This window comes from Drosophila pseudoobscura, chromosome 3 (genome assembly GCF_009870125.1).
Source record: "Drosophila pseudoobscura strain MV-25-SWS-2005 chromosome 3, UCI_Dpse_MV25, whole genome shotgun sequence".
NCBI classification, from domain to species: Eukaryota; Metazoa; Arthropoda; class Insecta; order Diptera; family Drosophilidae; genus Drosophila; species Drosophila pseudoobscura.
In genome coordinates this window covers 18186673-18210621 of record NC_046680.1, presented here as the reverse complement: position 1 = coordinate 18210621, position 23949 = coordinate 18186673, and the positions used below count along the sequence as shown (strand labels likewise).

At 49.4% G+C, this 23949-nt stretch overlaps 2 protein-coding genes across 2 annotated transcripts; one reads left to right on the top strand and one right to left on the bottom strand.

The window, feature by feature from the left end:
- Positions 1-1859: 1859 nt before the first annotated feature.
- On the top strand, positions 1860-19203 carry Cpr50Ca (Cuticular protein 50Ca). Its single transcript, XM_033378225.1, has 4 exons — positions 1860-2521; positions 6094-6183; positions 6255-8456; positions 18488-19203. The coding sequence occupies exons 1-4, from the start codon at positions 2483-2485 to the stop codon at positions 18704-18706; spliced, it is 2550 nt and encodes an 849-aa protein (XP_033234116.1). The 5' UTR covers positions 1860-2482; the 3' UTR covers positions 18707-19203.
- Positions 9627-11530, bottom strand: S-Lap7 (Sperm-Leucylaminopeptidase 7). The gene has a single exon (XM_001361574.4). It carries the CDS (start codon positions 11284-11286, stop codon positions 9712-9714), a length of 1575 nt encoding a protein of 524 aa, XP_001361611.2. The 5' UTR covers positions 11287-11530; the 3' UTR covers positions 9627-9711.
- Positions 19204-23949: the final 4746 nt, after the last annotated feature.

The window sequence follows — 23949 nt, the reverse complement described above, 5'->3', positions numbered from 1 at the left end:
CGGATCCATCGGGCAACCAGTTGCCGGAGAGCGTCAACAGACACACATTTGGCCAAACAATTGTTGCCTCTGATTCAGGCCTAGACTGGAAGTCGAAGTCACTTAGTTTGTTGGTTAAACTTCCGCAAGAAATGCGACAACAACAACAGCGGGACTGCAGCCGGGGCTGGAGTTGCAGATGGAGATGGCGACTGCATCCGCAATGCAACTTTCGGTGTGAGATTTCCGCCTATTGCAACGGCAGTCCCCCCTCCCCCCTACCCACGGGGGCAGAGTGCGGGTGCAAGGCAACTTCTGGCGCATCTTCCCTCTGTGTGTGGCTCAATTTATTACGAGATTGTGAATCTCCGCCACGATTACAGCAATTATGTGGCTTTTGAGAGGGGGCTCCGACTATGTCTCCGTCTCTTGGCACAGTGCCCGACGAGGGAGGGCCCCAGGGGCGGAGCTTTAGCCTCGCTTACACCATTTTCCCCCTCTAATAACTCAATTTCAACACCAACCCAAACAGCGGCAGCCTGCCTGCAGCCCCACAAGTAAATGTGAAAGTGCCAAAGTCAGTCGCCGCCACTCATCGCCAAAAATTTCCTTTAATCGTCGCTGCCACACCATCGAATCGAGACTTGGGTAAAGCCAGAGATGTGGCCGAAGATAAAAGACCACAGATTCCACCGCGGATACAGCCTCAGCAGCAGTTCCATGTCTGATGCGATGCACTCGAATAGATATGCCCCAGCCTCAGCCGAAAGCGCAGCTTCCAGCTTCAACCTCAACCTCAGCCATGGAGCTAGAGCTGGAGCTAGAGCTGGAGCTAGAGCTGGAGCTGCCTGGGATTGGTGGCAATAAAAATAATTTGTCAGCTACTTCATCAGCCGCGGCGCGTGCGTGACAGTCGAGGAGCGCGTGCTGTGGATCCCGTGGTCTCTGTGGCTGCTGCCGCTGATGCTGCAGCCTGTTGCACAACGTCTCCAGTTGAACTTTCACATGGGGGCTCCCCGGATTGTCTAGCAGTTGGCCAAATTCTTCCTATAAATCACATAATCCCAGACCAGAGCCAGGCCCAGGCTGTGCGCTCTCATAGGAAATGCGTGGAAATGCATTTCGCTCGTTTGGCATTAATAAATTAATTATACAACCATGACGGGCCAGCCGGGCTCAGCCTCAGCCGCACGCACAAGATAATCAACTTAAATTAACACAAAAAACCAAAAACAAAAAACCAAAAAGACATAAAACACTTGAGCATTTTTGTCATGAGCCACAATAACAAATATTGTGCAAAAGTTGATGGTCAAAAGTTGGCGTCTGGTGAAGTGGCCAAAGCCATGGCCAAAAAAGCTGCTCCAAGAGGCAGACACGTTCAAAGGCAAACAGCAAACGAGAAGGGGAAAACCAACAGCTCGAGATGGTCGAAGATGGGATGCCCTCTTCGAACAGTCTCGAGAGCAGAGTCCATGTGGGTCTCGCCTTTGAACTTTCTCTGCGGAGAGTCTTTTCTATATTCGTTAATAGAATTTTCTATCTAACCTCGGGCCAGTCCCCGAATCGACTTCCTTCTGGGCGTTACAAACTGAATCGCCCGCTCACTATCCCCACCCTGCGCTCACACAACAGCAGTCGCCAGCGAAAAGAGAAATATGAGAAATGCAAGAGCCCCTGTCTGCCTGGCTCTGGCGGGAAATGCATGGGGAAAATGCAGGGAAAAGCAAACTGGCTGGATGTCGCTGCGAAAAACGGCGAGGCGAGCCCCGAGCCCGGAGTCCCAAACACACACAAAACTCAAGTGGCGCGAAAATTCGAGGCACAGTTGCAACAGCAGCGCGCAAGCGTGCGGTTTTCCCTCCACAGTTTTCCACAGCCGAAAATAAAAGCATTCAAAAGAAGCAGCAGCAGCAGGAAAAACCAACGAAAACTCAACTCAAATTAAAAGTCGCATTAAATAAATGAGAAACGGGCAAGGACGAGGACTACGGCGAGGACTACGACGGGAAGCAAGTTTAAACAAAACTCAAAGCAAAAGTTAAATTGAATAGACAAAAGTTTCTGTTTCCGTATTTTTTTGAATGCGTACTATGAAAACATATTTCACAAAGATCCTGGCAATCAATTATTTAAAAGTGCCTCCTAAATGGAATACTAAATGAATGTAAATTGATTCAAGGGTGTGAAACTACAGATACAAATCGAGGGGAAAGGGAACATGGTAGTTTTATATATTGAATAAAACAATATACACACATGCAGCAATAATTGAAAGCCATTCCGCAAACGCCTCGGCTCCGAGAGATTTCACGAGATATTTTTGCATAAAGAAACATCAGCCAGAGAAAGAAATTGAACAACAATTGCAAATTAAGCTGCCACATTTCGTGCTGCCACAGCGTGCAACGTGCCGCCTGCCAAGGGGCAACGGGACGCCTCATTTGCCTGACTCGCCTCACTCGAACTTCCGGCGACGCAACCGACCCGCAACCGAAGGAAAATGGCCATCTCTGATGGCACCACCGGCTCCACCTTAATGGTAAGTCCAAGAGTATGACCAGCTGGATGGGGGAGAGGGTCATCATTCAGATTCCGAAATTTTAATATAAATAACAGACAACTGCAAATTCAACCGAGGCGTGAAAACAACAAGCGCCAAAAGCCCCCGACAAGAGGAAAAGAGCGAAAAAGTGTCTGCCATTGAAGTGTGTTTCACGCCCTGGCCAGGAAATGGACCACTCCCAACCATACCATACCATACCCATTCATTCGCACTCACATTTCGTGAATAATTCGTGAATAATTCTCATTTATTTTCGGTTTCGTTGTACGTTTTTTACGAGCCTGCTCCCTGGCACTTGAACTTCAATTAGCAGCCGCCTTGCCGCCCCTCCGACAACATTTTAATTGCCGTTCATAAAAATCACCATTCGAATGCGAATACTTCAAATGTTTTCCACTGCATTTGATTGGATTTCATGCAGTTTTCGCTCGCTTGGAAAATATGTTACGCAATTCGGGGGCTTCGGCGTGCGGTTTGGGTGGTGCGGAAAGAAAGAGAAAACACACTCGCCATTGAAGTGGATATTATGATTTTTTATGACCTCTACTGCATGGAGAGCCTTCCATTTAACGGTTATCTAACAGTTAGTCAAAAGCGAAGACGGGGAGTCGGGGAATCGGGAAATCGGAATTGGAATCCGTATCCCACTGCCAAACGAAAGGAAAACACATTTGCCATCGAAACGGGAAATTTGCAATTTAAGTGGATGGAAAAAAGTTTGCGGCCATTTCTGGCATTTCTTTTGAGTGCGATGGTTTTCCTTGTGGCCAAGGAAGTTCCACTCTGCCACTGCCCCCCCTCACACTATTTCCACACTTTCACAGTCTCTTATTGCATGTGCATTGAACTTGACTCTTTCTTGGCTTGCCATATGCTGTAGTTGAAAAACCAAACTGGTTCTTACCTCCACTGCCACTGCTACTGCCATTGCCATTGCCGCTGCCACACCCCCGCCCAGTCACTGCCGTCGCATGCCAGCCAACAATTAGCTCAAGCTGTGCCTTTTTTGCCAGCTCCATTTTGCTGGCCTTGTGTCTTGACTTGCTCTCGGTCTCGGTCTTGGTCTTGGTCTCGGTCTTGGTCTTGGTCTGTCCGAGACTCCCCCATACCAAAAGTGTGCAACGTTTTTCCGCTTTGTTGCATGCAACAGCAGAAGAGGAAGCTGTAAGCGCATATTGAGGCCAACAATTATACAAACTTGTGGCCAAACAGCAATTACAGCCAGTTAATGAAGCCACCTGCTCGGATCGAAGGAAAAGCAGCAAGAAGAATCCTAGAGTAAGTCAAACCAGTGCGGGACGGCAGTTGTTTTTCCTAGAATTTATTTCATAATTATTCCTGCCCCAGAAAACAACAAATAAAATCCCACAGTAAATTTCAAAATAAATAGTCAAACTTTAATTGGGACTGCTGCTTCTGTTCAAATAAGGAATTTCAATTTAGAAACTGAAGGGGAAGCCGAAGTGGAATAGATAGAGGGCTTCGTGGGGAGAACTTTCCTTGGCTTGTGCCATACAAAAATTTTGTTAACTAGTTGCCAGAGCACTTTTAAAGCCATAAAATCCGCCAGAACAGCAGCACACCAGCACAACAGCACAGCACCAGGGAAAAACCAGGGAAAATAGCAACAAAATTTTATTGTAGTTTTCTATTGAATTTTAAAACGATTCTTGCGCGTGTCCCGCTGCAAAATGAAAAGACATTTCCAAGCGGAATAAAACGAACACCTCGACCCCCTCAAGTATCGCAGCACCCGCAGCCACCACCCAAGTGTTAAATAGAAAACACATAAAATTTTATGCACCACATAGTGGCAGGAGCCCGCGGGGTGGCAAGGGGGGTTACGTGGAGAATGAGGGCGTGCACGAGGAAACTGCAGTTCTCGCCTCATCCAACAAGTGGGGCAGCCACAGCAACGTGCCCCCCACATTTTTATCCCAGGCTCGTAGGCTCACAAGGAGCCCGGTGGGGGGTCGGGCGTGTAGTGGGCCTGGGCTCTGCCACCGGGTTAGGGGCACGATGGCCTGGTTGGCTGGCTGAGTACAGTTCATAAAAATTCACTCGGGCGCAGTTTTAACGGCCGTTAAATGTTTACGCGGTTGCATTTTTAACGACCGTTGACAGTTCATTTGGATTTAGCCGTAACTGGATGGCTGGATGGCTGGCTGGCTGGCTCTTGGCTGCTAAATGGCTGCTTCTGGTGCTGCTGCGGGGCAGGAGATAAGCCAGCTCCCAACTGCTGGGAGCTGGCCCCCTGCCGGTATGGATCACAAATTAAGCCATTTTGCCAAAGGGAATTGAATTACTTTATCAACTGCCAGAGGAGAAGGGAAACGTTTAGATGTTGAATCCAAGCCACATGGATATTAGTTCAAAATTTTATTTTTTTCTAAGAATTTAAGGACGCCCAGGAAGACAAGTTCTGAAGATCCGAGAAAAGAAGTTCTAAAAAGAAAGTGTTTGCACTTTTCATTTTGACATTAAAATGAAAAATATTTCATTTAAATATTTTCCATATACAAAATAGATGTAATTCCTATTTTAATTAATATTTCTATATTTATTTAAAATTTTTGTTTGCCCGCTTTATACAGACTTTTGAATACAGCTGTCTTTAAATTTAATGTGAATTTAATTTAATTTCCTATTCTATTTAAAAAGGAGTATTTAATTTAAATACGGGTGTCTGAGGCTATTATTTGGAATGGGAATTGTTCAAATAATTATAGTTTTTAGGCTGGAAAAGTTTAAATAAGTTTTAGACTGCTACTGACTTGAATATAAGAATAGCACCAAAGAGAAAAACCCCCTTTGGCACTCTTTCACAATTCCACAAGGTATGTTATGACATACTTCATCTACGGACCAGTCCATCAGCACAGTAGTACTTCGTTATTTTATCGCACACCCGAGAAGTAGCTTCCAGCGAAACTGCATTCTGTCTTGCAGAAAGCCTTGTAGCCTGCTGCTCCTTGCTGTTTTTCATTAAGCCCATACAACATCTCATTATCGCGGAATCCATCGCGAAATGTAAGCCAATGGATAATGGATAAGTTGCCGTTGCATCACCGTAGCCGAAGCCGAACCAATCCCAATACCCACACCATAATTGGAGTTACGTAAATCGAGAGAAGTGCAAGAGAAATGCAATTGAATTCGAGCAGAGGAGACGCTTGGCAATAAGTTTAATGGCCATAAAAGCCAAGCCACGGCACAAGTTCAACCTGTTGACGTGAAAGTGGTTGCATGAATGGCCAGAGAGACAGACAGAGAGGCACCCAGCTGAAGTGGCGACTCCGATGGGGCGTCCGACCAAGCGGCCGGGCGCGTGCGCAACTCGTTTTACTATGTCCGAACTGAGAATCGACCAGGGTCCAGTTCCAGTCGCTGTGGCTCTGGCAAAAGAGACTCTTTTTTTGGTTAGATGGAAAGTGAAAGTGTTGGCCGCAGCAGTTGGGGACGGCTGTATTATTTATGGGTCTGGGGGCGGTTCCCCGAGATCCTGCAGAGATGTTTCTCATGTAATTGATGGATCTTTGTCTTTCCAGCTACTGCTTGTGGTGGCAGGCCTTGGGTTGGCTAAGGCCATGGACACCTATCACCGCCTGCCCTCACTGGAAACCTTCTCCAGCTATGAGGTAACATGCCCTCCCTTTCACCCCTCCAACGAATGCCCCCATCTGATGGTCTCTCTTTTTGTGGTCTGTAGGACATGCAGCGCTACTTTGATCAGCGGAATCTGCGCAGCATGCGGCACATCGACAATCCCACAGACGACAGCTATCTGGCCGCCTTCAACCAGTACAACGATCAGTCGGAGGATCGGTCGCAGGTCCGTCACTCCCGCACCAAGCGGGAGGAGCGGGAGGAGCGGAAGCTGCCCAGCGCCCCCCGAATGCTGCGATTCGAGCTCTCCGACGCCGTGGAACCCAGCGACGAGGTGAAGCAGCTCCTGCGGCAGCATCATTCGAGGGCTCTCAAGGAGAGCCCCACCACAGAGGGCGCACCGCCAGCCGTCACCAGCCAAGCCCCAAAAAGCCAGCGCTCCAAGCGCAAGCCACGCCGCCAGAGACGCTCCACCATTGGGCAGCAGCCAGCGGACTTCAAGGCTATGATGATTCCCTTCCAAGAGACCGATGCCCGAGAACCCGATCCCATTACGGCGAAGCTGATTCGAGAGGCCAGGATCCTGGATCTCCAGATTCAGGCCACCAAGACAGAGCCTTCAAAGAAGTCCCAGAAGCATGGCTTCCAGGTGCGCATACGCAAGACAAAGCGCTCGAAGCGATCGGCTGCCGCCCCCCTGCAGATGTTCAAGTTCGAGATGTCGGACGCCAAGACCATGCCACAGCCACAGCCACAGCGGTCCGGGAAACAGCTGCAGGCCACGCCCACACTCCTCACCATGGAGACCCGTCCAGAGAACAGAACCCAGAGCCAGAGCCAGAGCCAGACGCCTACCACTCCCACCCCCAGGCAGGAGGATAATGCGATCCTCAATGGCGAGTCCACAGCGGAGACCAAGCGAATGTACGTGTACAAGGAGGCGCCACCCAGTCCGGTTCACGGGAAGAGCAAAAAGTCCCTGAGTGGCCTGCCCCACGAAGTGCAGAAGGTGATCGGCCAGCTAATGAAGGAGGGGCACGGCGGCAAGGCCTACATCAAGTATCTACCGGCCCAGAAATCGGAGTACGAACACTACAAGATAAAGCCCCTCTCCGCGCTCGCGGGCTACGGCCTCAAGCCCAGCTCCTACATGAAGTACATGCCCAGCACAGTGCAGACCAAGCTGGTGGAATCGTCGCCAGCCCCAGTCCATGTCCCGGCCCCCGTCCAGGTGCACATCCAGCCCGTGCCGGTGGTCGAGCAGCTGCGGTACTTCCACTACAAGCCGAGCTACGCGAATGTTTACCCTGCCCCACAGACCATCGCCCAGCACCCGATTGTGGTGCAAGAGGCCGTGCCCCAGGTTGAGGAAGTGCACCACCACACGTACACGGCGGAGCTGGCTGCCCCCGCCCCTGCCCCTGCGCCCGCTCCGACCCAAGCGATTGATGTAATTGTGCCCCAGTTCCGGCCCTCGAAGCCGGACCCGCTGCAGGAGGAGTACCATGCGGAGCCCCTCTACGGCAAGGCCCTGGAACCGTACCAATACGAGATCCAGCACGAGCCAGGTCCCTCGGCCGCGCCGCTGATCAAGATCGAGTACCATGCCCAGGCGGACAGCATCAAGGAGCACTACAAGCAGCTGCCCGAGTTCCAGCAGCTGTCGACGCTCGTTGGCAAGTCGCCGGACGACCAGATCCACGGCCTCACCTACCTCCTGGCCAAGGAGATGCAGGCCAAGCTGCAGCGCCAGGGCAAGCAGCTGATGATGGATCGTCCCCAGGACAGCACGGCCCCCATACTCTTCCATCCCGGCCAGGTGCAGGCTCCGGCTGCAGTTCCCACCCTCAAGACGCTGGCGGACCTGGGCGGCGGCTCCCTCGGAGTGCACCAGGGCCGACTGATTGGCATGGCCAAGACGAAGCAGTACGTGCCGATCATTGAGTCGGGCAACAACGATGTCAAGGAGCTGCCCGCCGTATCCAGCAGCGTGGCCCCAAAGCTGCCGACTCCCAGCTCTTTCATCGACTACACCCCCGGCCATGGCTTGTCGCACGGGTACGAGGGGGTGAGGGATGATGAGCGGCCCGTGACCACAGTGGAGCATGTGGTGCATCATCCCACGGTCACGAACTATCATCATCATCATCAGCAGCAGCAGCAGCATCATCCAGAGCAGCAGCAGCAGCATCCGGAGCAGCAGCAGCAACACCATCATTACCAGGCCACCTCTCTTCCGGCGGAGCTGGATGCGGAAAAGGGTGTCAATGGCCTGCACTTGGTGAACAGTCAGGAGGACAAGTCGGTGAGTCCCGCTTTGGATCTGATCCGACATCCACTTCCGTTTTAGTTTAGGCTTGCAGATGGATCCGATGCACCGGATAGAATGAATATTTAATATTGGAAAGTGGAAAGTGGAAAGTGGCTACCCAACCCCCATTGTCCGGGGGACTCAGTTCCCCCATCTTCCGTTGCATTAAATTAAAGCACACCTTGGGGCGTGCCACAAAAGGATTGTCGCTTTGGATAGCTCCATTGATTGGCATAGGCAAAAACACAATCAACATAATTAAGAGGAGCTGCCCCAGACATACACTTGCCTCTCCATCCCACACACACACACACACACACACACACACACAGACACGACAATGCGGCGGCAGTCACAACAATGGAATCCCCTGCAGGGGCATTTCTCTCTCTCTCACTCTTTGTGTGTGTGCAACTTCGTTCGATCCATGTCTCGCCGGTAATGCACTTAATCGAATAATTTTCAAGTTCGACAAGCATTTTCAATGTCGTTAGCCAGGCACGAGAGCCAGCCACCCAACCGCCCAGCACTCCCATCTTCTGGCCAATCCTGCCACAGATTGGCATCCGTCTGGCCCCCAGGTAGCCGCCACAGGAGCACTTCGTCCTTCATTACTATGCGCCCGACTACTGCAGACAGCAGTCGGCGGAGCGGCAGAGTCCCTTCCCTTTGGACTGCTTTTGGGCGCTGTCTGGAGCAATTGATATAGATATATAGCATCCCAGATACGCTGTAGATATAGATACGTATACGCTATTCATGGGTTCAACCTCAAGCACTTGAAGAGTTTCCTTACCCCAAAAGGAAATGCACTTCTCTCTGAGGCGGCAGATACATGCGTCCGTCGGAATTAACATTTTTCTTTCACTGGAGAATAGAAGTTTTTCCTCGTCTGGGCTTCTGGGATTCTGTGGAACGGGTGGATTGGGTGGAATGAGTGGAATGGGTGGGGGAGGGGGAGGGGCGAAAGGGTGTGCTTGCATTTAATTTATCCGTATTTCTATGGCAAGCCCCCCACAAAGTGAAGTCGTGGGCAATGGAACGCGTCTTTGTGCTCAGCCAGCCAAAAGGGCATGGAAAAGTATCTTAAGGACAGACACAAACCATACAAATCTTCTGCTGAACGGTGGGTCGAGGCATGAAGCATTTTAACCCGGAAAATTATCTTAAAGCAGTCAAAAAAATGTAATTTACTTAGAAAACTTTCAACCATAGAACATTCGCATTAGAATAGTCAGGATCGGAGGCCTCACTTCATGTCGGGGCACGCCATTTGGTACAAAAACTGTATTAGGGTTCGGGTGGGACGTCCGGTCATGCGCTTGGCCGTCAGGTACGCAATAAGACCGTATTTGGTGAGCAGTCCCGTGCCCCGCGTATCCAGGTGCACCCAGTCGGCGCACGGCACGAGCTCGTGGAGAATGGCCGCTGACAGGCAGGAGCTGGCAATCCCACGGCCATCGTTGCTCAGATCGTAGCCCAGCTCGTCGGTGACCTGCCTCCGGTAGTACTGCCAGAGCGGCAGGCGCCACACGCGGTCGCCAGTGAGGGATCCAGCGCGCTGGAACTGCTTCCAGATGTAGTGGGAGTTGGAGAAGACACCGGTGGCTCCGCCGCCGAAGGCCTTCTTCACGCCCGTCTCGAGGGTGGCCACGTCCACGACGAGGCGCGGATTGTAGGTGGTCTGTCCGTAGAGGAGGGCGTCGGACAAGACCACCACGCCCGCCCTGTCCAAGTCACGGATGGCCATCGTCTTGCCATTGAGCAGGCGGACAACGTCGCCGGGCTTGCAGGACATGCCCGAGGGCATGTTCTCGCACAGGGGTATCACGCAGGTCACGTTTATGGGCAGCGAGAGGGCGGCGCAGGCGCGCATCATGCCAACGCAGGCGGCCGCCGCCGACATGCTCCCGCGGTACTCGTCCATGCCCTTGCACGGACGCAGGTTGATGGCCCCCGAGTTGAAGGTGATGCCCTTGCCCACGAAAAGGATGGGCTTTTCCTCGGGCGCGGCGCCGCAGTAGCTCAGCTCCAGCATCACCGGTGGCTCGCAGCTGCCTTTGGCGATCATCAGGAAGGCTGTCAGCCGCTGCTGCTCGATCCAGTCCATGGTCCGCACCTCGACGTTGATTCCGCACGGGCACAGGGCATCCACAGTGGCCTGTGCGAACATGGTTGGGGTCATGCAGTTGGCAGGGGCGTCGCTGAGGCGGCGGGCGAGGTTTTGGGCATCGGCCTTGAAGATGCCACGCGTCCAGCCGTCGACGTCGGGCGAGTCAAACAGATTGACCTTCGCTATATTCGGTGCATTCTTGACGGCCAGGTTGTCCGGGAAGCGCCACACGGCCAGGGACGAACCCTCCGCCGCCTGCTCCGCATAGTCCATGCCGTCCAGAAAGATGGAGCCCACGCCCTCGTTCTGAAGGGAACGCGCACCGATTCCGGCCGCAATGCGCACGTTCTCCATGCCCTCGTCCAGCATCTCCAGCTCGTTGAAGGCAATGCCCTCTATGCCCAGGCCCACGACAGCCACCGAGTTGAACTCCGGATCGACGCCGTTGAAGACCCTGCCCCTGCCGAGGCGTCCGTCCAGCTTCGTCTCGCAGATCAGCTGCGCCAGTTTGCCGCTCGTGCGCCCGTCAATCTTCTGGGCCGTGGGCGTCAGCTTGGGGTCCGATTTCGCGTCCTCCTTCTGGTACAGCCCCACCACGAGTCCCTTCGTGTTGGTCTTGGAATCGCCGCAGCCAGACGACTGCTGGCGGACGACTGACCGCAGGACGTTTTGCGCGTAGAAGCCCATACTCCGCAGATGCATCCTCTTCATTTTGGATTATCGATTAGGGATGGTTCGAAATTTAAAATTTACAAAAACGCTTTTATAGAGAAAATGTCTGAAGGAATTTTAGCAAAGAATTTTACGCAATAATGTTACGGGGGAATTTTGCAGAAGAATTGCACGAAAAAATTTAAATAATTATAAAAGATTTTACCGGCTAAAAATATTTGAAAATTTGTGTTTTGTTTTTTAGAGAGAACTAAAATTTGTTCTGTTTCTTAGGAATGATCAAATACAACTGAAAGGAAATGAAAAAAAGGTCAGCTGGAAAACTGACGTGGGACATTTCAAGGCCATCGTGATTATCAGTTTATTTCTTTTCATTTCAAAAACACAAAAGAACTGACAGTTTTTTCGGAATAAATACCATTAGAACTGGGGAAACTGTGGGCCAATTCGGCCAGTTTTTGTAAACAAAAACAAGGCTATAAGGCGGATGCTTTTCGACGGAAACTTGCAGTTGGCTTTGCCTCTTCCACTGAATTTAGAAGAGCTCCGCTTCAAGGCCTGACACCATCAATTGCTCTTGGACATTTTAGCTGCAATATGCCATAAACAGGCCAAGAAGGAGTGCCACTGAAGGACTGCAAAATAATATTCCCTCTCCTAGGAGAGGGTCCCATTTTGCTGTCGCAAATAGACTTAAAATTGTTTTCGAGCTAAGTTTGCTGTGAGGTTCTCTTCCTCTATTTCGTAGCTGTTTTTCAGTGCACTTTTATTCGATTTCGAGGAAAAGCTTATTACATTTTATTTATTGGCAATTTGTCGTCTGAAAAAATGTGCTTTGGGGGGAGTCCGGTGCATCTACGGCCATCTGACATCCACCGTCCACTCTTCTCCTTTCTGCGTTAATGCGCATTAAGCAGGGAACGCAGTAAACAAGGACTCTTCCAACAACAGTCCTAACAGCAATCCCTGCAACTGGTCGTGCTCCTCCTCCTGCTCCTGCTCCTGTTCCTGCTACTGATCCGGCTGGTGCTGGTGCTGGTGCTTGATGCTGATGGAGCCGTAGGGTGGGGGCTGCCACACACACACACAAACACACACACACACACATTGTTTTACTGCCGTTTAGCATGATTTTTAATAGGCTTTTGCCTTGTCCCTGTCGGACTTGTCGTCATCCCGCACTGAGCCTCGTTGCTCGGTCTTGTTGTAAAACCCCAGAAACGACGCCTGACGACCATGATGGGAGATGAGAGCGTGGCAGGGCATGGCACGGCACGGCAGGGGAGGACACGGCTGGGAAAGGCACCCGCCTGGACATTGTCCTGCTCCTGTCTGACCGTCCGTCCGTCCGTCCGTCTGCCTGTCCATCTCTGACAGGCAAACGACACTTGTTAGGCTCAAGTTTAGGTGGAGTTTAGGCTGGGGTCCAGCAGCGGAAGTGGGTGTCAGAGCCGGAGAGGCTGTGGCACGACATGCCGTTGCAATGCTCGTCATGGGACTTGTTTGACAGCAGCTGCTGCTCTTGCTCTCCCTGCCACTGCCACTGCCACAGCCACTGCCACTGCCACTGGTAACGTGTGCGAACATGGTCGGATTTTTGGGGAATTTGTCATTTTATTGTGGCCGAAATGGTCGGTAATGGTCGTCACTCGCTCACTCTCCAAGCCTGAGCTGCCTATGTATAAGGAAGCTAGATGCTCGATGCTTGTGTCCTGTGTCCTGTGTCCTGTGTGCTGTGGGCTGGTCGGGGGTTCAACATCTGCAGGTGCAATATTTTCCGGCTCCCTCTCACATATTTTAATTTCATTTTTATTTCAACCCTTTTGCTGTTTGTGTTTGCCTATCCCTTCCCCTTTTTTATAATGTGGGAGCAAAGCATATTTTGGCAAGTGTTGAAAAGAGATTGTGTCGGGGAAGGATCTCTTCCTAAGCAGAGATTTAAGTTTTATTTAATGGAGCCTCCACCTCCACCTCCTCCGCCAGTGCCTCTCGGCAGCATATGGGTCTTGATTATTAGTTCGGTTCTGGCATTGAAAATAACTCCACAAAAGGGTTTCCCCAAACGAAATGTTCAACTACTTTACGAGCTGACGAAAGGGGGAGGGGTGGGGACAGCTTAATGCTGGGCATCCTTGATCCCTCCTGGGCCCAAACATGTGTGGCTAATGTCGTCGAGTTCTTAAGGCCTTTGTTCTGTACGGCAAAGGAGTCGTGCAATTGATGGGGTCCTTCCCGGTCCCCAGTTTTAAAGTACGAATAGGTTAAGGCCCAGAAAGGGTGTCTGGAATTTCAGGCATGCACTCGAAAAAACTATGCAGACTATCTATGATTTGCCTTGATTTTTTATCGATCAGTTGTGTGAGAAAAGAAGGCTGTGAGGGAAGTTCCAGACAGGTTCGTTGGCTGACTGCTGATTGATGAATCCATACATATTTATGGGATGGCTGCAGCTCGTTCTCTGCATTTGAAGCGTATTCTTTCGAGTGTATTTATTCAAATACTCAGAACTACCAGTGGCCATGGCTGACTCTGCTCGGACTCTGCCTCAGCACATATCTGACCCGGGGTTGGCTTTAAATTAGCTCCATTTCATCCGTTGGACGTAATAAACCGCAGCCAGTCCGGCATCCTGCCCAGTCCCGCCCAACTTGCCGGCTAATACGGCTCTCGGGGCGTGGCAATCCGTGGCAGAATAGATGAAAACTAAAAACTGTATGGTGGGGCATGGCATACGCCAGTCTCCCCCAGTCCCAGTCCCAATCCCAGTCCCAATCCCAGTCCCAGTCCCAGTCCTATTCCCATTCACATTCCGAATCCTATTGCCATTTCCAATGCTGTTGGCAACGTGCTATTGACAGCCACATTCGCATAAAAATCACGTAGTTTGACATTTTTCCTGCTGCTCTTCCATTTCGTTAGATGGATTTTTTCCTGCTGCTCCTGGTGCTGGTCCTGGTCCTGGTCGTGGTTCTGGCTCTTCTCGAGACGGATGCGGATGGGTTTTGGGCAGCAGGAGCAGCAGCAGCTGTCACGCAATCAGCCCGAGCGCATTGCCAGGGCAAAGCCAACAAACTGATAACTCAATTTTGGTTACAGATGCCCCTGCCCCTGCCCCTGCTGCTGCCGCTGCCACTGCCGCCACCCCTACCCCCTTGTTAGCCATAACTTGGATACGAAAATTGCTAACAAGCGAGCCATAAAAACTGTGGGTGGGTTGCATTTAAAATTTTCCCCGCCCTTTGCCTGCCTTTCCTACAACTTTGCTGTCGCTGTTGGGCGGATCCCACTCTGTAAATTATACAACAATTTCGTAGTCTAATCATCAGCGTTGGGGCACTGCGCCACCCACCTCCGTTCGCACCCCCTCATAATTGTGTGGCCAAAAGTTTCACAGCGACAATTGTGTCAATGGCTGCTGCCGTGTGGCATAAACGAGCCCAGGACATTCATTTGCCTGACGAACGCTGTTGAACACGTTCGCTCCACTCTTGGCCAGAACATGGTCAGCTGTGGGGGCAGGCGGGGCAGGACACTGCGATTGCTGAGCCCCACTGTGCCCCACACACACACACACACACATCCAAGCGGAGCGCTCTGGACGCATTACATTGTAAAATTGGTTTTTGTAAATTGTTTGGACACAACATTTATTTCCATTTAAATGCGATTTGCCTCGTCTCGGTTGCTGTTGCTTTTATTGTTCCTGCCCCCCACCCCCAGCCACACCCACACCCCCACAGCCTCAAATCCAACCTCGTTGCAAGCCCAACTCCTGTGCGGCCCGAAACTCAGTGCCACACTTGTTCAATTTTAAATGAGCATGCAGCACTGGGGCACTGCTGCACTTGCCACACTGAAGCCACTGAAGCCTGGATGTGCCTGCCCCCTCTGCCCAATCTCCCAATCTCTCTGCCTGTCTGTGTCCCTTGAGGTTTTGGGGTGTGGCACGAGGTGTTTGCAGCTCTTAAACGAATTGTGTGAATAATAAACGCACCACACTTTCAATGGAGAGTGGTGGCACGGGCAGCAGGAAAAGCAGGACGAGGCTTCCTTAGTTACCCAACAAGGATTAGTGTTATGGCATCGCATGGGGGAGCAGAATCTCTTCCGGCTGAGTGCAAATCATGAGATACTGGAAGAGGCTACAAAGTGCATGCCATGGCTTTGATTTAAGACTGTGGCAATGCCACATGCGTGCCCGCAGATCCTCCATTAACAGCTGTCTCCAAAGGCTGTGTTATCTCTATCCAGTTCAGAAAATTGATCAAAATAAATCAAAGACCAAATGCTGATTATGATTACGACCCTCCAGGGCGGAAGGGGGTTCGGTCAACCCCTGGATAGGCCCCAAGCGGGGCTCGAGAGTCAGGAAACATTTGAATGACTAAAAGACGGCACAACGCCGAGAGGCCGTTAACAATGCTGATTATATGCAAATTAAGGGCACTTCCAAAGGCATTTCCCTCGCAGCTCCTGGCCTGTTGTTGTTTGGCTCCTCAATTGGCCGAAACAAGTACAAGATGGGGTGGCCCAGGGAGCCTTCGCATTGAATTACCAAAAAAGTTGTTCCGCCCAATGGCTTTTCGCCATGAAAGAAAGTTCCGAGCGGGTCGGACCATGCCCATCCCCTGCCAGACGGCCAGCCAATCGCTCACACCGAACCAAACTAAACGAACTCACGTAGTTTTGGCTCAAATTGCATTTTGCACTCGACTCCTCGTCGCACAATTCGCTAAAAGCCAACGACAGGAAACGTGCTAAATGCAAAAATTCTCCCCCCGGCAAGGCCTTGTCTCCTCTAAACTTTTACCCCACCCCAAAGAAGGAGCTCCTTTGTCATATTTTGCACAAAACTATTCCCTCGCTGTTGACATTGACAACCAACTATATCCCTATATGAAAGATCCACGGCAATTCTTCTAAGAAAAGAAGACGCTCTAGACAGACAACAGACCAAATCTCTCAGCATAGTTTGGAGACTTCGAAGACTATAGCGACTGGCCTTGGCATCGAAGGATTCGGGCTGCTGCGGAGGTTCGGGATCTTTGATGAATATGGTGATGGAATCGCAAAACGCAGGAGGAAGTTTGTCTACAGCATCCCGTAGAAGCTGGACTGTGGGCCCATAAATCGTGAAGGAATTTTGGTTACGTTCCGATGAAACTGTGACCCCCGCCCTAGTCAATACTATGAAGCCTGACAACCCAATCCCCGCCTGAGTTGATGTCCCCCGACTGTCCCTTCGAACTCCCCAACTGATGGACACTCTTGGACAAAGCACGAAAATTGGGCAACGTCATTGGATTTACGGCAGATGCATTTTCTATTCAGGGAATGGCACGTGATCTGATTTTGGCTCTGATTTTGATGCTGATACCGTTTCCACTTCGATGGGTTTAATATTTTTGTTTTTTTAAAAGCAAACATTGACCCATCAGTGGATGAGTATGAGTCCAGCTGTCCACCTGACGACCTGAACATCCCTTGGACATGTTCCATCTGCATTGTAATTATGTTCACTTTAATCAAATCAATTTATAATGAAAATTCCCCGCTGCAGAGCCATGGGTACCCGTATCCCTTGGATTTGCATATTCCGCAGATATTCCCGTTTTTTTTTTCATGCAGCGGAAGAAGAATGGAAGCGGATCTGGGGCTGGTTTGCACGTTAAAATCTATTAACATTTTTGCATTCTCCTAATGAAGCTGCCGCTGCCGCTGCCGCTGCCCCTTGCAGCATCGCTGGACTGCGGAAAAATGCATATTTTCCTTTTGGATTCCATGAGGAGAATGGTGGGAAGGCATGAAAAAAAATACTGGCGAAAATGTTGGCAAATCGCTAGAGCAGAGAATTTATTAATTATGATTAAGAGAAGGGGAAAATGTTGGCGAGAAATTCTGCTGAGATTTATTTTAATTTAAAGGAAGAAATAATCTGCGGAAGGGTGAATGCCAATCAAACGAGCTCCGAGTGCTATGCAATCAGGTCTATAAATCTTCGAAAGCCCCAAAAACTTTTGTTTTCTCCGGCGGAATTACATTTCCCCCACCCCACACCACCCATTAGGAAAAGAGAAGCAAAGTAAAAATCTAGTCAACAATGTAACTTAATTAAACTTAATTTACAACTCATTAACATATCAGAAAGTTTGCCACGCCCCCCATATATACAGAGAGGCACACACACGCACACACACTGGTAGCATATCTTGGGTAGGCCATAAAAGCCGCAGAGAAACAGCCCGAAACATGTAGCAAAAGTTACCAACAGTTGTCGCCAACACAAAACAACAGAGAGGCAGTGAAACAGAGAGAGAGAGAGAGAGAGTTCTGTTCTGGCATTTGAATGAGCGGAAACGGAAGCGCACACCAACCCACACACGCACACGCACACACACAAGCTACTGCCACTCTCCCCGTCTCCCTGTCACATTTTGTTTCCATCTTTGCAGCGGGAATACTTACAATAAAAAGGCAAGCCCCAAATTGTAGACGACAGAACAATGGGGCGGTTGGGGCGAGGGGGTAAATCAACGCTGCATAGCAGAGTGTGTCAAAAGGGGGCGGGGTGTAGAATTTGTAGAATATATTGTTGGAAATTTCATTACACCCGCGCCTCCTGCCACGATAAACAATTTACAATCACATGCATAGCAAACACTGGCATACGAGTGTGAGTGACATTTTCCCCACGTCCCGCCCTTCCTTCCTTCAGGCCCCGCCGAATGCCACTCGGAATTCTGTGCTCCAATGCCCCTGGAGTTGTGCAAGGCAAATACTCTGGATGAAGGTGCAGAAGGACCGATCTATGGTAAAGCTATACTCATCCAAATCAGGCATTCAGGGACAATATTTACAAGCATCATGGAAAGATCCTTCGCTCCCGCTTGGCTGTCAGTCGCTCAGGGTGTTCACAGTTCCACCAGAGAACCATCCGACTAGAAATTATTGTTTGTTTGTTGTTGTCTCTGGAGCTGTCGCCTCGCATGGCAATGCCTGGCATCTGCCAGTTGTTCGCCATTCCCCGTTCGCTGCTCGCTGTCTTCACTGTACATGACAGCGTGCTTAATACATTTTCCACTGCATATTTTTCAGCATGCGCACGAATTGGGGGTGCGCCGAGGGGGGTGGGCTGCTGCATGCAACTTATCGGTTTACTGAGCAATCCATGCACACATGCCACGAGTATATACGATATATATGACTAACTTATTTCCCTCTCTGTTTCCCACGCCTTCAGCTGCAGCAGTACGCCTCGAAGTATGCCTTCGGCTATCGCATACGTGACTTCCACACCGGCAACGATTTTGGCCACAAACAGAACCGGGACTTCCATGGCGTGACACGCGGTCAATACCATATTCTTCTGCCGGACGGACGCATCCAGAATGTGATTTACCACGCCGACGACACGGGCTTCCATGCGGACGTCAGCTTCGAGGGCGGGACCAAGCACTGAGTCAGGATCTGTGCGCAGGAGGGGCCTAATGTGCAATCTATATATGTTCTAAGCTAGTTCTAAGAACTCCCATTACAAACCAAGCTATAGAGAAACGCCAGTTAAGTGGAGGCTCTCCGACACGAGAATGAGCCTTTGACATTGACTCCCTCACGATTAGTTTTCCCTCCCCTTTTGACTATTGATTTTCGCCAATAAGCGAAATGGTTGATTAGTCAGGAGTAAGACGAACAGACCATTCACCCAACCCATTGAATCCATTCATATTCTGAGTATCCATTGATGCGGAACTTGTCTTGATTGTTGCTAAACTGTTCAATTAAATGTGTATTAATTTACATCTCCGTTACTCGGAGATTCTCAAATAAGTTAAGGCCCATGAAAAATGTAATGTAGGTTAAGGAAACCAATTAAATACTGAATGCAAGCCAACCCGGCAAACAAATGTGCTCAATCGATGTGCAATAAAATTAAATCAATAAATTAACTGAAAACTGTTGGCAATCACTTTTCAGAATGCGTAAACGGATATGCAACGGTCGGTATCAGGTCTCAGGTCTCAGGCCTCAGGCCCCAGGTCCCAGGTCTCTGACAAATTGAACAACTTTTCCACAAGGCAATGCATATCGGATGCGAATCGATGGGATGCGATGCAATGCAATGCAATGCGATGCGATGGGGCGGGATGGGTTGGGAGGAAAACCTTCGAATTGGCAGATGCGCTACACTCCGTTTCGCAGCAGTTAGCCGCCGGGCATCGCTTTCCATCCATAATTGAGTTTTAAGTGTTCGTTATTGTGCGTTTAACGCACACAGACCCGTCGACAATTATTCAAGCCTTGCCAGTGACCTTTCGCTTCCGCTTGGCCTTTTTCGGTCATTGTTTCCGTCTCCAGCCGATGGGCGAGGGGCAAGTCTTCGAGCTGCTTGTGTTTCAACTTTAATTAAAATTGTAGCAAAAATTTCTCCTCTTGCGATCTTCGGCCCAAGCGTTCATTTATCTTCATCGCCGAAGGTCAAGGTGTTGTTCGCTGGCTCTCAACAACATTTTGTGTAGATTGTACTCCAAAAGCTTGTACTTTAATTAATTTGCCTGCTAGGAAAATCGATCGCAATGGTTCCTTTTTTATGCGCCATCATCGTCATTATCATCAGGGGCAGAAGCAGTGCCAGTGCCAGTGGCAGTGGCAGTGGATGGGGCTTGGGCAACGTGACGTACTTGGCCCGAGACGAGTTCGATGTCATCGCAGATACTTATGTATATGTTTGTACGCAAGAAATGCAATCGCACTCACATGTGGCTCTGGCTCCGACTCTGACTCTGGCTCGGTCTCTGCTACCATTTAAAGTTCAATGTTGCCAGCAATTGTAGAAACAGCAAAGATACAAAGATACTTCCACGAGTAGCAGCAGCAGCAGAAGCCAATTTGTTTGCCACTTTCCGACACCGACACCGACTCCGACTCCGCACCTTAACTTTTGCTTTTGCCATTATTCTCTGTACAATTATTGCATTGTATTTGCTCTGCGCGCAGCCATTGTCTTTGCATTTTTGTGTTTGTCAGATACCAGGTCTTTCTGGTGCTTAAGGCTTTGTGGCTATTCCACGACGAGCCGAACTCATGCAGAGCTCATTAACTAATTTTTACTGCCAAACACAGTGAGCGGCGCAAGTCTACGGCCTGCTGTAAGCATTTTATAGGTCATAAAAGCAAAGGAGCTATTAATGGAAAATATGTTATTTATTTGCTGATCTTCGAGGCGTTTGGTACTTCATTCCGCGGAACTATTGAATAATTTATGAATAGAAATCTTGCAGAATTTATGATAAAATATACCTTGGGGGAGTGCTAACACTTGGGCATGTATGCAGGTACTTCTGGTGCCCACTGTTCCCCCCGAAAATGGGCGAGCAATTAAGAACATGATCTTTTTAGTTTCTAATTTTCGATGGTTTAATTGTTTTGACATTCAGAAGGCAGGAAAAAATGATTTGTAAGAGACTCCTTCTATAGGCTCTGGCACTGGCTTTGGCCTGGCTGTGGCACTGGATCTGGGACTGGCTCTGGCTCGGGCCTGTCTTGCCAATTTGGCGACTCTCTCAGCGTGATTGACATTAATTGCCAACGCGACCAGGCCAAGAGATGCACACGTCGCTCACATCGCTCACATCGCCGCACTTCTGCAATTCTTGTGGCGTCGGTTTTTTCCCTCCGATAATTAAGCAATTCTTGAGTTAATTAAAAACAGAAGCCGGCGTTAAAGAATGCACTGTTTTGACAAGATTTATGATGGCCTGGCCCCAAAAACCCTATGAATTCTGTGAGCCAGGCCATGAGAACCAAGTGCATTATAATTATGGTATTATATATAAATCAGCGCATTAGTCGTGGCAAAAAAAAAGAGAAGAAAAAGAATAATCATAGGATGAAAATTATATTCCAAGCCACAAAACTCCCAGACCAAGCCCATTCTCGGGGCTGCATGTGAAGCCCCCGCAGAGATGGGGAGGGGAGGAGCATCGAATGCGCGTAAGTAGAAGTTTTTGGCGACGATAATAAAATCCCATTTAAGTTTGACGATAAGTTTTGACCATTAGTCGGCTGCCAGAGGGGCTCAGAGCGAGCGGGCCTGTCACTGGGAGTTAAATGCCTTGGATTTTCTTTTTACTTTTTTTACTTTTTGGAATAGATATATTTTTTTTTTCGAATTTTCTTCTTCCTTTTTCGTTTTTTTTTTTAAGGAGCAGCAAGTTATGAGCCAACTTTGGTGGGCCCACATTCCAATTGATAAGCAATGAGCGAGGCTTTGGTCGGGTCGGCTCGGGTCGTGGGCGTTGGCGTGGGCGTGGGCGTGGCTAATGTCTTGCCAAAACTTGGCTAAAGGTTGTCGCCGACTGTTTTTGATAAATGTGCAAGGGAATGGCTCTCTGTCAGAGGCAATTATAGTGGATGATAATGGCGAATAAAACAGATGAAGGAAACTCTGCGTTGGATAGGCATTTCCGAAAGCATTTACTGAAAACTTTCATATTCGAAGGCAGAAAGCCTGCAGAGGAATGTGTTTGTTTTTAATGAAATGATTTCTCCAAAATTTGCATTTCTACACTCAGAGAAAAATGATGCCAAACGAAGCATTTTAATTAATTATTCGGTTTTTAAACACACAAATATTGGGAAATATTTTCATATTCATTTCAAAATATAAATAAAAAACATTTTCTTCGTACAATTTTCATTCTCGGAGAAAATCATTGGTATAAAATGTTGAAACCTAAATGGAAATATATAAATTTCAATGCTTTTTGTTATTAGTTCCTGGACATGAGTGGATGGGTCCCTGCCACAGCAGTCGCCTCCGCAGTGTGTCGTGTCTCATTCGCTCGCTTAACTTGTTTGCCTGTCTGCTGCTGCAGTCTTCGAGCTGTCAGTTCCTGGGACAATGAGTCCGCACTCGCATCTGTGGGCCCCAGCGTGCGCTGAGTGCACTGGTAAACACGTAAACAACGTCAGTGCCGGTTACGGCTCAATCGCTCAGGGTCCTGGCTGAGATTTCGCCGTGGACCGGCTAAATAAAAATTAACAAGGATAAATGATGTGCGGAGGCAGCCGATGGCAGACAATGGGAGATGCATACCTCCCATCCTCACTCTCTCTCTCTCTGGCTAAATTGATTAAATGGGAAATTGGAATATGCAAATCCAGTGAATGCAGCCCTGGAACACACATACACACGCACACACGCACACACGACACTCTGATGCGACTCGGCAGGGGCGTGGGCCTGGGCGTGGTCGAGGGTCGAGGGGCGTGCGCTGAAATGTGATTTATGTTGGGTGCAAAGTTTTTCCACAACTTTCCTCCGGCTGCTGTCCTTTTTTGTGCAATTTGGGTGCAACGAACGGAAGTGCAGCGACTCAAGACGGCAAGGATATCATCACTCGCTCGCTCACTCTGGCAATGGGTGGGAAGGAGCAAAGTTTTTGGAAAGGTGCGAAACGGAGAAAAAATTCGCTTAATTTGTCTAAAGAAAAGCCAAGCGCATGGAAATTTCCATTAAGAAAAATGGTGGCAAGTGTGGCAAGTGACAGGGAAAGCTCAAGTTTAGTTGCAGCAGTGCTGGAAACAAAAACTTATCAGTGCTCCGCCCGGCAAAAAAAATGGGAGCAATCAAAAGGAAACTAAAGAAGAAAAAACTAATAAAAGAAAGATAAAATCAAACCTGAAGTGAGATAATGAAAGCAATCAAACGGAGAGACCAATACTTTTCCACGGAGCCTCCATCCAGGGAGCCTGAGCCCCCCGAAAGAAAGATATGATCTACGAGTATGCGAAATACCAAGCGAATCGAACGACATTTGATTCCCCTTCACCGGAGATCCCCAAGAAGAGAAGTCCGGTCTGAGACATTTGGTCTATAAATAGCAAATGCTAAGACTCCGCCAAGACTCCGCACCTCGCCGAAAAAATGCAAATCATTCGGCGCGTCTGGCGTCCAGACAACGCCAGCGCCACACTGCCGACCACTTCCCACCAGATTCAAAGGCGGAGGAGGAGGCAGCGGCAGACAGAGGGTGGCTGCAACACTGGCAACTGTTGCTGGTGGCAATAAAACGCGGCAATTACATTGTTGGCTATTCTAATTCACTCATTTTTAGCTCGGAAAGAGGTGCGGCAGCGCATCACCGAGGAATGTTTGTTGGTTCTACAGCAGCAGCAGCAACAACGGCAGCAACAACGGCAACATTCAACAGGTGATTCGCCAGAAATGTTGCACGAAATGCGCTAAACAAATTCGAGGAAAATCGATGAAAAAAAATCATTTTAAATGCTTCTGAGTCTGTTCTTTTAAATGTTAATTTTTTTCCATCTTTGTTTCTTTGATTTTTGTGGCTGCAACAATTCAATAAGCACTGCGGCAGCGGCAGCGGCAGCAGCAGCGGCATTGGCGGCAGCAGAAACAGCTTTAAAATGTCAACAGCTAAGGGGAAAAAATTCTGCTGCCAAGAAAAATGGATTCTGAATAGGTTCTGCTTCCGTTTTGGCTAGAGGCTCTCTCGAGTGGCCCGGCCAGTTGATGAATTAAGCGGGAAATGTTGCCAAAGTTTATTGCTCAAGACTTTTTGACAAATGATTAAAAGTCTGGCAGAAACTGCAACAGCAGCAAGTGGCAACAGCAGCAGCGGCAGTGACAAAAGTTTGGCCATCAAATGTTGACCAATTGATGTCAAGTTATTGTTGGAA

Coding starts and splice junctions, on each gene's coding strand:
- Cpr50Ca (XM_033378225.1), top strand. CDS start 2,483: ATGGCCATCTCTGATGGCACCACCGGCTCCACCTTAATG. Junction 6,184..6,254: donor AAACCTTCTCCAGCTATGAG/GTAACATGCCCT, acceptor TGTGGTCTGTAG/GACATGCAGCGCTACTTTGA. Junction 8,457..18,487: donor ACAGTCAGGAGGACAAGTCG/GTGAGTCCCGCT, acceptor CCACGCCTTCAG/CTGCAGCAGTACGCCTCGAA.
- S-Lap7 (XM_001361574.4), bottom strand. CDS start 11,286: ATGAAGAGGATGCATCTGCGGAGTATGGGCTTCTACGCGCAAAACGTC.